The sequence below is a fragment of the Stegodyphus dumicola genome, chromosome 10 (genome assembly GCF_044657685.1).
Source record: "Stegodyphus dumicola isolate Sdum_Otavi_A_Nest chromosome 10, ASM4465768v1".
NCBI lineage: Eukaryota > Metazoa > Arthropoda > Arachnida > Araneae > Eresidae > Stegodyphus > Stegodyphus dumicola.
The window spans coordinates 99359779-99374392 of NC_140777.1; the positions used below are offsets into that span (position 1 = coordinate 99359779).

At 34.0% G+C, this 14614-nt stretch overlaps 1 protein-coding gene across 2 annotated transcripts in view; it reads right to left on the minus strand.

Moving 5' to 3' along the window:
• LOC118185457 (sodium/potassium-transporting ATPase subunit alpha-like) overlaps positions 1–14614 on the minus strand; it is a 364057-nt gene that overhangs the window by 104871 nt on the left and 244572 nt on the right. For both annotated transcript variants that reach the window (XM_085825310.1, XM_085825309.1), the window contains exons 7-9: positions 13123–13391; positions 9622–9820; positions 8157–8268 (exon numbers count right to left, since the gene is read on the minus strand). In XM_085825310.1, coding sequence (XP_085681436.1) covers positions 8157–8268; positions 9622–9820; positions 13123–13391 — 580 coding nt within the window. The remainder of the gene's footprint in view (positions 1–8156; positions 8269–9621; positions 9821–13122; positions 13392–14614) is intronic.

Here is a 14614-nt window from a genome sequence, read left to right on the forward strand (position 1 = left end):
GGCTGGAAAGGTCAGAGGTCACCGGACCTCGTGGCTGGAAGATTAATTAACTTTAAAAATTAATTTCTCGCGTGCTTTTAATCGGACTGACCTGTAACTGGTGTCTATTTAAAGCTGAAAAAGTCCTCTCTCTGATGATATAAGTTTCGAAAGGTGGCGAGCTTCGACGGCTGCACGGCGATTACACAAAGCACATCTGCTGGGCGCAACCACGTTGTTCACTGTACACAAATACTAATTAGTTCGTAACTAATCAACCGATGATCACAATGGCATAAAAATGGTATCCATGTGTCCGCACGAGTATCCTCTATCCGATACAACAGAAAATGGTACCTAGAATAAAGAATTCCCTCTGCTAAAGTGAGATAAAATCTACTCTTTTCTTTAGATTTTAAAGAAATTTTATTTTAAAAAAGTTCAAACAGTGACAAAATGTCATTTATTCAAGAGGCCCAGTATTGGTAACGCATGTTTCCAACGTTTCCGTGACATACGTAAAAAAATTGTAAATCACGTTTTGAAAAAATAACAAGTTAAACTTTTGTTAAAGGAATGATTTTTTACGATATTTTCGCATCATTTTTAGAATTATTCTTTTAAAAATATTTTTCACGAGCAAATTTCCTTTTAAAACATAATAATGTTTAAAATATGCTACTAATTAAAAAACATGCTGACAGATTTAAATTCAAGAATTCTCTTTTGCAGTACCATACCATACCAACAACATTATCAGGGATTATAGAAAATGAAGGAAATTAAATAATGTGAGCATTAGAACACTAATCCTCACTTCCTCCAGGATACATACTTTCTTTCCACATAATACATTAAGGTATTTTCTCTTTCCTTTCAGCATGTCCTTGTGGTATAACGGTTAGCACACTCGGCGCGTATTCGAGAGGTCCAGGATTGAGTCCCGGCCAGGGCATTGCTCATTTTTCATCTATTTCTGCTTTAAAATAACCTAATGATTCTACAATGCCGCTCGAACTGAAAAGGTGGTGTATGATGATTCTTCACCACCAAGATTTGGCGAATGGATCTCCTAATCCCCAGTCGTTTCTCCCTCCTTTCAGCTTGCCTTCGTGGTGTAACGGTTAGCACAGTCGGTGCGTATTCGAGAGGTCCAAGTTCGAGTCCCGGCGAAGGCATTGCTCATTTTTCATGTCTTCTACGTCAAAGTAAACGTTATGATGCTACAAGGTTCACATAATTATGAAGAAACTTCCAAGCCCCTTACTTCAATGCCGGCTGGATTCTGTTAGCTTGATCTGGATTCAAATCTCGATGAACGTATTGCTTGCAATTAGTTTTGAAGTTTTTTCCGTATGCAATGTAAAATACTAACCAGTTCCTCTCAGAGTTTTCAATGAAAGCACTCCTCTGACGGATCACAAGTGTGTTTTACCTTAATCAATCAATCAATTAATCACAATCAAGTTTGGGCGAAATCTGTGAGTGGAAAGTAGTATGCAATTCTCTTTAAAGCTCGAAAACTTTTTCCTGCATATGTGAACTATAATTATTTGTTCGGTTTATATCATTTCGATGTTTTATTTTTTTTAGAAACTTAACAATGTGAATTCTATGTGCCAAGAATCAAAAGCGGAAAATCATTACTTTTTTTCTAACTAATCCCGACCAAGTGCACGAAGAGAAAAATCGAAAACGAATGGGTATGGTCACGTCAACATAAATATGCTGTTAAAATAAAGATGTATAAAGTTGTTCGAGAGTGCTTATTTTACAAGTGTCTTAAGTCGTGTTTAATATGTTATCAGTTGTTAAGATATTCCAATCAGAGTGGATCGATAATAACCGTAAAAACTGTTCTAAAATACTTTTTAAAAAAAGAAAGAAAATCTACAGGATTCAGATATTAACGTCACATCACAGGATTTGTTGCTTTTTTTTTTTTTTTTTAAATGCTCTCGCTGAGCATATCAGGCCCTACCAATCTGCTGTTGAACTCATTTCTGCTACCATAAAGTTTTTTGTCTTTTTAGATTTATTATTAAGCATCGCTGTCGTCGCACTTACGCAATATAAACTTCAAGAACAAAATCCCAAAATATTCTAAAATAGCATATATTTAGAGTTTCCGTTTGAATGATGTACATTTCTTTTTATGTTTACTACATTATTTCTTTAAAAGAGATTATAATAATAAAGGAAAAAAATATATATTATAATTTTAATGAGTTCAGCGCGTATCATAGCATAAAAAATAATTAATATTTCTAATACATATTTCTTGTTTTAAACGCACTTTTATTGAAATCAATCAGAATAAAAAGTTCAAAAAATATTTTTAAGAATTGAGTTTATTGTTTTTCAATCACGTGATTTGCCACTCAGAAACAGAACGATTAAATCTGAAGGTTAAATATCTTACGATTGGTGCATGGAGTACTTAAATGGAGTACTTATTATTTAATAAGTACTCCATTTGAGGCAGTGAAACACATTGCTTTCAAATAGCGAATTTGTCTATTAAAATTGAAACATAAATAGCCTACATTTCCTCAAATGGCAACAGTCTGGCGCGCTGGAAATAAAAATGTTTTATTTCGAAGTGTTGCCATGTTTTGCTTTCAAATCGTTGGGTTTGTTAAACAAAAATTCATTAAATTTGTACAAAATATGAAATAAATCAAATTCGAAATTGAAAATTCCGGCTCTGAAGGTGCCTACGTTCGAGTGAAGGACTACAGGTATGAAAAATTGGGTGGCTTTTAAATGCCGTCGTTCTCCCACAATACGAGGGACATATATACAAATTCTTCAACATTTAATTTTTTGTAAATACATCGCGATAATACTTCGTGGCCACAATTTGAAAAGTGATTCGGACATAGAAATGATACAGACAGAAAGTGGGTTTAGAGATTAATACCACATATAATGCCAATAACTCAAGTTATTAAACCGGTGTGATTAAGTTCATAGGTTATAACTAAAAACTACATTTTGAAACTTATGAAAAGCTGAAAAATATAATTAAAATTATTAAAGATCAATAATTAAAATTATGACTTTTTTGTATTATGATATACATACGTTTTTGCTCAAGTGAATTATTAATTTGCATGCAGACTTGAAAAGTAATTACTGCAAACAAATACAGAAGTATTAAAGAATCTCTGAGTTAACGTACAAAACAAAAAATTTTTATAAATTCAGCACCCAGAATTTGAAATATAAACGCAAGTAAAATCGTGAAATAATGCTTCTGTTTATTAGACAGACAGTAAAAACTTATGTAAGGTAATTTTTAGAACAGTTCACATTTCTGATAATAGATGGGTCTCCAATCGATGAGAAACATCTTTTGTCACCAATCAAAAAAGGCTAGTCACAACATATTTTCGAAACGGCTGACATTAGCAGCAGTTACATGTCCCAACCAAAGAATGAAACTTCCGTTCACTTAAAACAAGATATTCAGGAAAATGACAGGCATACATCACAAATATGCAGTTCCAATTTATCCAGTGTTTTTAGATTTCTGTTAAAATCGTCTTTCACTTGTGCTAGAAAAAATAAACGGATTAGATTGAGATCTGGTGAATGTGAAGGCTAATCGAAATAACTGAGGGCAAGAAATCTACTAGAGTATAATATTCTTTAAAGATGGCAAATACAACGTGGTTCCATTAAGCAGTCGTCATCTTGCATCAACTAAGAAGTTTCTTGTGGATCTTCCAAGGCTTGTAATATTGTAAAAAAACTGTTTCCAAATGTCGATGTACAGTAATGAAATCATCGTTTCCAATGACTATAGGCACTATCATTCATTTGCCGAAAATTGTGACCAAGAAAGCAAAACGTAACGTCTACATGTTTCTGAAAGAAATGCGAGATGGTGATTTTTTGCATTTCTTGAACATCAATCTATCATCTTAGTTCGCAAAAGAAGAGGGCTCCATACGAATCTTTGTTAACTACATTTAAATGACGTTACAAAAAAAAAAAAAAAAAAAAATCTTAAATGTTTCAGATTTTAAATTACGTCCAAAGGGACTTTTTTTAACGTTTTGAGTGTTACCTTTATTTATTAAATATCATGTTCTTTGCACTTAAACCATAAAATTCAGTTCAAGAGCAATATCGCAAAATAATGTTAAATTAAGCATATCTTTAGAATTTCCGATATACACAGTCTCGCGAGCTGGAGATAAAAGTATTTTTTTTTTCTATATAACGTTGCCATTTCTCGCTTTTAAAGCATTGAGTTTGTAAATCAAAAATTCGTTAAAGTTTTACAAAATATAAAATCTATAATAAAACAAATTCCAAATTTGGGATTTCAGATGCCCATATTCGCAGTAGGATTTCGTCATTCAAAATTCGATGGCTCTATGTACCATTGTTTTATCACAATGCGAGAAATAGACAATCATTTATGCAGATTTTTCATTATTTAATTTCTTCAAATATAATGCAGGACTCTAACATTTTGTGGCAACAGTTTGAAAAGTGAACGGACGTTTATGAGTCCGACGCAAAATCGCAAAACGAAAACAATAGTCCTTCAGGGACAAAGCCCCTTTGGACTAAAAAGTCATTTTTCTTTTACCAACAACTGATGCCAATTTGGTCAAGCTGGAAATAAAATTTGAAGGTAAACAAACATGACTTGAAAAGTGGCTACTGGGAAGTAGAAGGATTCTGAAGATTGTGCAAACACTTTATTTTTAACAGAACAAGATTCAGAGCAATTTTAAAGTTAAGCTTTTCAGGCTGAACAAAACTCTTATTTTCATTCCAACATCTGATGCACAGTTTGGAGATAACTACTACATGAAGTCTTTCTCATACGACTCAATGGCATTATAACCATCGGGTCAACTTTCGAGAAGCATCTTAGAAAACATCAGGAAATTTCTGCTGAAACAGTAAAGTCAATTTAAAATTGGACCTTTCGAAATGTAGTTTCACCAAAAAGTTAGCTACTTTAGATGTATGGTTTTCCCAGAAAATGTGCGCACAGGTGCTTAAAAACACAACGATTTTCTCTATTTATAAACTTTAACGAAGATTTGTTAAAGAGTTTTTTAATATCGCAAGGTATTTATATAGACTACTGGAAACAAAAACAATCTAGTAAAAAGAAGTTGAAGTTTTGTCTAAAAAAAAAGTTGGCTTCGGAACACAGAACAATTGCCAAATTGAATAAAAATCACTCAAAGCTTGAAATAATTTACTGCGTCACTAGCAAAGAATTATTAGATATTTTAAAGGAAACAGAACATTTTAATCCTTCCTTCTATCTCCGCAAACTCTTGCCGAGTACCAACTACGTACCTCACTGTTAGGTTACTGTTTCAAAGATCAGAAAGTAAAGTACCCAGATGCTTACAGTAGTTCCAGAAACACAGCAGCACGAAAATGTTGACGCTCTTTCAAGAAAAGAACTAGCAAACCGATCCTTGGAGTAAGCTTAAATGAAAAATGAGAAGCTCACGACGACCTTTTAAATAGTTATTCATTTTCTAAAGGTTTCAGATTCTTAGTGCTTTTACAAAACTTCGCAGTAATCTTTATGGAGGCCATTTTAAGTTGTAAAGGTGATTAATCCATAAAGTACGAGAAAATTTCCTGGCTGAATGAAAGAAAAAGAACTAAGCAGATATGTGAAACAGATATAAATTCTTCGATGAGCGCGCGGTTTTCTGTGCGAATTTAATGAAGCACGCAAAGCTTACAAAATGAAAAGAAACCAGAAATAATTTCTGCACTTACATTAAGATGGCAAGTTAGATAAGTTTAGTCAAATATCTTGCATCATCTCTCATTATTCATATCTCGGAATCAACTGGACTAGAACCAAGAACTATCTTTTTTCTTAAAAGTATATAGGAGTTCATTAGAATACAATATTTGCAATATTCTAGACGATTTTTGGCGGTGATCTTCATAGGCTGTGTGATCTACTATTCCAAGAATCATCCGATGCGCCGTCTTCAACTAGCAGGATTTGCAGGCGTATTTAAAATATGTAAATTTTTCTCGCCACTAGAGGAAAAAACAATGACTGAGGAGATGATGACCAGACACAACAGCAAAATGGATGACAGGAAGTTGGAAGTCAAATATGGTTATCAAACGTCATCAAGGGATCCTGCTCAAACTACAGGGAAGCTGGGAAAAACTCTTCATTTTAACTATGTTTCGATAGAGAAGGAACAGCAGGCTGCAAGGAATAAGAACAGCAGGACGGTTAGTTGAGAGTCTGCTTGGAATGATATACTTACTTTGTTGACAACTCAAGAGATTTCAGTCACGTTATTATGTCAGCTATTGTATAATTTGTGATATTCTCCATGCATGGAGAATTTCGGCATTATCTATTTCCTTCCTTGAGCTAATTTCAGCATTTTCCCCTTTCATCTGTAAAAGTTCTTGTAGCTTTAAGTTTTTATCTTCATTCAGATTGATTATTTTGAGATGGTGACTAATTTGTAAGTTTATTATACCAAAAAAGTAAATCGTCAAACATGTGCGAATCGCATTACATTCTTAAATAAGAACTCAATCAAATATTATGTCTAGTCTTTTGTGCTTTTCATTAATTAACAATCCAATCCAATCCAATCGCACTGAATGTTTTGTTCCTTGTCGCAATTACTGATCAAATCAATCTTAGACATCAGATCCATTGTAGGAACGAGACGATCAGAAATAATACCTTTTGAATTTAAAATTTAAAAATTAAATAAATTTAATGAAAACATAATAAGAAATAAGTAACAAGAAAATAAGTTTCACTTTTTCTTTTCTCTGAAGTTTTACATTTTTTCCCCCGAGTTTTGCTCACTCGTGTTGCAAGCTTCATTCATTTAATCTCAAAGGTCGCAAACTTCAAAATACTGCTATTTCTTTCAGTGTTTCTGACTTAAAAATGGATTGACATGTGAGAGCTACACAGAATATGATCACCAATGATCGGAATTTGACAACTGCTGACACACTTGAGTCCGCTATGAAAACCCAATCACCTGCTACTATTGGTGCGATTACAGAACGAAATCCAATGAATTTATGATTGTTACTATCATTAATATACTGAAAACCGTTCTCGTCTTGAAGTTGCGGTTGTACAGCAGATATAAACAGATTCGCCAAAGTAAAAGCTGTCTTCAGTAAAAACTACGATGATACTAAATATAGAAAAACAAACTACCATCATGATTTTTGAAAACTTCAACAAACATCATTTTTGAAACTACGTTTAATTTAACACCATAGGTTTCCGATAAACTTTTGATGCTTCTCTAATATTACAAGTAGCAAAGGAAAGAGCGGATTTTGCAATATTGTGCGGTGAAATAATGTTTTGTAGAACATCGGTTCAGAGATTACAAAATACTCCAAATGAAGACGTGAAAACGAAAGGTCTCCATGAATTCTGTAGTGACACTGAGAGACACATGCACCTCAGCGTTCTAGACTGAGACTCCAGAAACGTAGTCACCCCAGAATTTGTTAATGGTTTGGGAGAGGAAGAGTCGCTGAAAGCTCTGAAACCGCTCACAACAAAACTGCCAGTTTCGCTCCATATTAAAATTATCTCAAGTTAGGATACTACTAATAGAAGGCTGCCGAACTATCAACGGCGTATAATTATGGTGTGACCATATTGTAAGACAGACTGCCATATAAAAGAAAAACATATGCACATACTAGACGTTTTTCACATCATTACTGCATGACAGAAAACTCTAGTTTATCAAGGAATTTATTATAATTGGTTTATCATAGTCCTCAAAGACTATCTTCAAAAGAAAACGTCTGAAGAAAATTCAGCTCGAATTCAAGTTATACAAGAAGAAAAACCATAAAAACTACAGCAGCTGATTTAAATGCCCGAAACTGAATACAAACAAATTACTAATATTCCTCGGCTTTTATGCGTTCGATTGCTGACAAATCAAATGCTATTTTGGCGTCTGAGGATTATTTACAATATCTTCAACAATAATCGAGCTATTCTTTAATATATATATTTTGTTAAAGATATCGTTGAATTGCTAATTTTTTTTCCATTCATATTACTTTTCACCTTAAAATATAAAATCGGTTTTTTGATGCTGATTTGAATTGCTCGCGTTCAATAAATTTGCTGTAATAGGGGTGCAAAAAAGTACCGTTTCAGAATGTGAATACTATCTTGTCCTGGCTTGAATTCTGCACGACTGCATAAACATGCGGCACGAGATAAAGCTGCCCATCCTGGAGACGTTTTATCATATTGAACACCTGGAAGAAAAATTTTATTTGTTATTTAACAGAAATACAGCATACACATTTTTTTACATCCAGTAAGCTTTTCACTCGTTACTACTGAAATGATAACTTTGAAAGATTAATGTAAACACTGCAAACTATTTTTAAGTCGAGATTTAAAATTAATTTTACCTATCGTATATGGGATTATATCAGAGAAAATACGCATTAAAATAAGGGAACTTTTTTCTTTACTATCTTTTATATTAAAAATGCTCATAATATCGAAGTACTATGATATGCAGATACTGGTAGTACTTATCGTAAAGAAGAGCGAAACACGGGCGAGTTCTGCCTTATTACTATTATTACATAAATTCATACAAATCCATTAACTTTTGTGAATATTCCAGGTAAATTTCCTAATGATTCCTAAGGTATATCACACATTTAAAAAGCTACAACACGGTGTATACTAAGATGTGTAGAACGAAATTAACTTATCATCAAGAGAAATACTCAATTACAGTCCTATACAACAGACTGCAAAATCAAATACTAGAGAAGTCTGAGGTAATGCAATTCACTATATTTTATTTAGCAATTTTAAGTAAAACTAGGAAGACGGCTAGTGCTTTTAGTATATGATTATTAAATAACACTGTAGAGACCGGCTTTTACTACAGCATGTAATACAAGCACTAAAGATTTAAATGAACCTCAAAACTAATGCCTTCTTCTGCATGGATAGTGAGTGTGTGAATGCACTCCCGAGATGGCTTCCGACCACGGAAATGACTGTGGTCTTTTACGGTTAAATGCAAATGTATGGGTTGTTAGTATTTTTCTTTCTAACATATTTTATATTGGCATGGTGTTTTTACTATATTCACTCTTTCTCTTGAGAATTCAATCGTTAATGTAGAATTGAAAAAATTCCCAACACAAAAGGCTGCTAGGTGCATATTTTCTACTTGATCAACGTACGAAATCTCTGGTTTACATAAAGGAATACTTTTGATAATCTCCTCATCCATGGGTATCCATAGGAAAAACTTGTACCCATAGAAATTTTAAAAATCAAGAGCATGATGCAAACTGCAAGAAAATGTATTCCTTTATCCAGCAACTTTACGCTCAAATAAAAAAATTCTCGAGAATAAAATATTTTAATATCCTTAAATGAAATTATAATGAAATTTATCTTAGAGAATCCACATTCTTTCTCTGTTGATAAGCTAGAAAACAGAACATACATATATAGAAATAGGCTTTGAAAAAACGCTTTCCAGATTTTATTCTAAAATTAGGAAATCTGTCGAAAAATAAAGATAACTGAAGAAACAATAAAGAAAGAATGCATGAATGGTTAGGAAGGAGACCTACCTGATTGATCTTCAGTGGTATCCGCTTCTATTATCTGATTGTCAAACCACATGTGAGCAACTGTCATTCTGTTTTGAGTTAAGGTTCCTGTTTTATCAGAGCAGATGGTGGACGTCGAACCTAAAGTTTCTACGGCTTCTAGGTTTTTCACAAGACAGTTCTTCGAGGCCATACGTTTCGCTGTTAATGTCAAGCATACCTAGATAGACATGTTGTAAGTTATAACGAACTGGAAAGGTATTATGATTCTTTTTAGTGTAAGATCATTATCTCAGTTTTAATTACAATAGGGAAAACGATTTACATAATACATAATGGTAGCTCCAGTTTTATTAAAAAGATTGGACTTTTTCAAATTTAATTTAAGCATTTTCCTCGATAAAGTTCCCATGTTTTCTTTTCAGTTGTTAAATTTTAAACATGATATTGATGTTTACATAAAGAAATCATTATGAGCTTCATTTTATTAGGACGATCACGCAGATTTGCTGTAGGCCAGAAAGCTATTTAGGTGATTTTCTAAGAGGCAGGACAGCATGTTTTATACTTCCTTACCGTATATTTAAATTTGTATACAGGATTACAGTTTTCATGCATTTTATAGAGTAGAGAAACAACATTTTTTCCTTATACATTTAAAATCTATAGAGAATTCCCATTTTCTTGCAGAAATAAATTTGAAATAGAAATCTAAATGATAACGAAAATAGTTTGAAAGCATTAAACTAAATTAGGTTGCTTATTAAAAGTACAGTTTAATCTATAAAAGAATATTTGTATTGCAGCACTATTTATTCATTATGAAAAGTGGCTGGACATTAAAGTTACATGATCTTTATTCATAATGTAGTATGCGAACTATTAAAGTTGGAAAGTTAATGCACATTCAGTATTCACGCAATATATGAATTATACACAATGATCACACTCGATCTTTTTCTAAATTTTAGGTAAGTGCAGAAACACATCACAGCGCGGGAAATTCTATCCATATGCTAGGATGAAAAGGGATATACTGTCCGTAATTATAAAAGGAAAGCACATTAAAAACTGCTCGATGTAGTTCGAATATATACAAGATGAGAAGATCAATAAAAATAAGATTTGTGAAAGAACTGTCATCTGGTCCGCATGACACTGACAAAAACTACATCTTCATAGCGCAACTTTGTAGTATCATCATAGCAAGAAGAAAACTAGTCCACATTTTTCTCGACATTCAGGATTAAAAGGACCTGCAGGATTTGCCTTTGCATTGAAGTAAATGTACGTCATATTATTCGTATCACTTCATTTACCATTATTAATGATGAACATTAACTCAAAAACTGATATTCCATGAATCGGAGAATTTAAATCCAACTCATTCGATTCATGTCATAACGCAGTAGCATGATGTAACTATTTTTTAAACAGAGTTCATCAAATATTGTTTTCTTAACATTCTTCCGAATGGTAATCAAATTATAATGACTTAAACCTTGCAACAGAAGGTAATAACTTTCTAATTTCTGGTATTTCAATGAACAACATATTAATCCTTTAATGGGTACGCATAGCTAAGTAATTTATTATAGTAAAGCACAGAGTCGTAGCTAGGGTTTTCAGCGCCCAGGGACAACTGAAGATTTCGCGCCCTCTACTGCTTGCCAAGGATGGAAAAATTTAATTCTAAAATGTCGTAACATCAGTTTGGCGCCCCTTGGATTCTGCGCCCGGGGACAGATGCCCCCCTTGCCCTCCTCTAGCTACGCCCCTGGTAAAGCAAACGAAGACTGTCGGCCTTATAGTATACTCTAGTTGGGAACTTCCGAGAGAAATTCGTTACTATCCACATTAAACACTGCACTACATCACGAAAAAAAATTCTGGGCCTACTCGATTATGAGACAAATTTGATAACTGGTGATGTAGACAACCCATCCCTAAGGAAATCTAATTCTGGATTTCAGTACTCATTTGCCTAAGTCACTTCTTGAGTTTCACACAGGCTAACATATAGCCTTCGAACATTTACTGAATAAGAATGCAACTCTTTGACAACAAAGATTTTCTTTTCGTTTTGAAATTACATTTTGAATCTTATTAGTCCCAATTTATCTATTGCTTTCTGCCTCTCTATTGTTTCTTCGCTACTCAGCACCTACCTATTACTTTATCACCACTCAGTACGATGTTATCACCAACAAACCCAGTTATTCATAGTCAACAGTTCATCAACAGCATCAGTTATTCCTAAAGATAATTCACCAGTCCCGACCACTAGCTCAGCAGAATGATCAAGCAAAGTATCCCCTTTGCCTCCGAAGAAAACTACTCTTTCTGGTAGAGTAGAAATATTTAATCTTCACTGTATATGATGTGTCAGTACCTACAGTACTTGGGGAAGGAGGAGGGGATACTGAAGCAGTTACCGTAACTGAGCTTTTGAACTATTATTTACTTTGTACTTATTTAACTGTATTCTCGGTGAGTAGAGTAGTTCTGCCCTGCTTGCATGCAGTATTTAGAAAATTAGTTCTCTTCCAATATAACAACGTCTGTAGTCACCTAGTACACTACAGAGGTGTACCTGATATACTACAGGATAAACTTAGCGCATTAAAAAGTACATATAAAGACACACTGATATCGTCATATTAAATATTTCAATGGACCTGTCAATTTCAGTAATATTCTTTTTTAACTTAGACAACATATTTTTCTATTTGCGCATACATTTTACAAATGCAAATTAGGAACTCTTTAAATGTCATAAAATTATACTTTACCATGATTTTGCACAAGAAAGGTCGAGGTTTATTGGTCCCAAACGTTACCTATGCCAAAGTACGAATTGAAAAAGATGATTACTAAATTTGAAGAGACTGGGGAGTTTGTTGCGCTGCTAGAGAGATGGCAGAAAGCGATTTCAAATGAAACTGCCAAAGAAGTTGCTTTCGCTGTAGTTGACAAAGCGTTCTGTTCGATATTTTTTGACAAACGCTCGGGCGGAGTCCCGCAACTTGTCTATCCCATTCTATGGGTACGAAAGGTTTTACTATTCATTTTAAAGTGGTATTCGCACAGGAGTTACGAGATGTAAAAGCTGCACTCTCAAGAATCGCATCAACACACTGATTGTGCTTGTCAATTTGAGGAAAGAATATTTGCTGACAATGTATGGCCTTGGAACATTTTGCAGTCAGACGAGGAGCACTTTGCCGTAGATACAGCAGTTAATACTGAGTAATTTCCAGAAGTTTTCTGAATGTCTGTCGTCGCTGTTCTCTGGACTTGAATCCCTGTGATTTCTGATTGCGGAGATTCCGGCATATGAATTCTGCTTGATTTCGAAGCAAGCATAACACGCCATGTTGCTGCAGTTCCTTAAGAAACCCTTAGCTATTGCTGAATATGCTACTATCGTAAGCAGTGAGGGAGCACTAAAAGAAACATGGGGCAAATCTAAAACAACAGGACAACACAACGTAAGTGTTTACAAAACACAAATACACGTACCGTCACAGTAGCTAAGAGACCCTCAGGCACATTGGCAACAATGATTCCGATGAGAAAGATGACAGCATCCAACCAGTAATACCCAAGAATGAAAGCAATAACGAAGAAAGCAAGTCCTAAAAATACAGCGACACCCGTGATCAAATGAATGAAATGTTCTATTTCTCGAGCTATGGGTGTATCACCAACTTCCAACCCGGAAGCCAGATTAGCAATACGGCCCATCACAGTCCGGTCTCCAGTATTCACAACAACTCCTTTTGCGGTACCTGAAAAAGAAAATAGGTTAAGTGAATGCAATAAAGAAAAAAATATATTAAATTAATCAACTAGTGTTATTAAAAATTACATTTTAGAAAAATATGTTATTTGAGGCAGAAATACCAATTACATACGAAGAGTGATTACGAAATTTGTTAGCTTTATTACATTGCAATACAGCTATAATTACGGCGGGATAGCGAGCGCTTTAAAACTTTTGATGACCCATAAAAATGTCCTCCTTCCTTACGGCTGGAATATGACTCAATCTTGGGAAACAATGTACTAACCGTGTTTGCGGTTTCATGAAAGACACTGCCATCACGCAGATTACGGCAAACTTTTAAATAAATTAATATCGTATAAAGAAGGCAAATAAATACATAACACTTCATCAAGAAATTAGTGTTTACGGCTCTCTGTTCGAAAGGTGATTTTCTCTAGAGCTATGTTAGACGACATATTTCTGTAGGTGAAATAACAATAAATCACAAGAATAAAAACAAAGTGATATTTTATGAAATCTATAGCCTCAAAATTCGCAGGAAATAAGCAGACTAGCTAATGCGTAACAGTGTTTCATTTTCCATTAAACAGAGGGAAGGTCGAGAAATCACAGCTGCAATTTAAACATTTCGTTCGGAAAACACCTTTACTTTTGCCCGACATCGCATTACATGATTTAGGTGAATACGGTTTTGGATTTACTAATTTTGCTTTAGAATTACAGAAGTTGTTAAAGCAAAGGATTTACAAAACACTTTGACTACTAAAGGTACGTACACATCCCACTAAAAGTTTAAAAATGACTACTGGGTTAAAAAGCACTTAGAAGCTCCTGAACATTGAGCATCATCTTCCAATATTTGCAATGATCTTTCTGATGATCTGTCTTTGATCACCTTTCAATAGTTGCAAAATTAAGACACCACTGTGCTCGTTGCACACAAATGATCTGTCTTTGATCACCTTTCAAAAGTTGCAAAATTAAGACGCCACTGTGCTCGTTGCACACAAATGAACACAGACAAAAGAATAAATACGAGTTGCCGAATGTGTAATGCTGAGTTATGCAACGAATGCTTTACCCTGTACCATACGATGTAAAATCTATTTCATATAATAAAGTTTTCCAGAATAAAAGGTGTGCTACGTGTGGTACTACGTGTGATACGTGTGGTACTACGCTAAGTCGATCGCTACGTGTAGGACATAGTATGTACCCCACCAT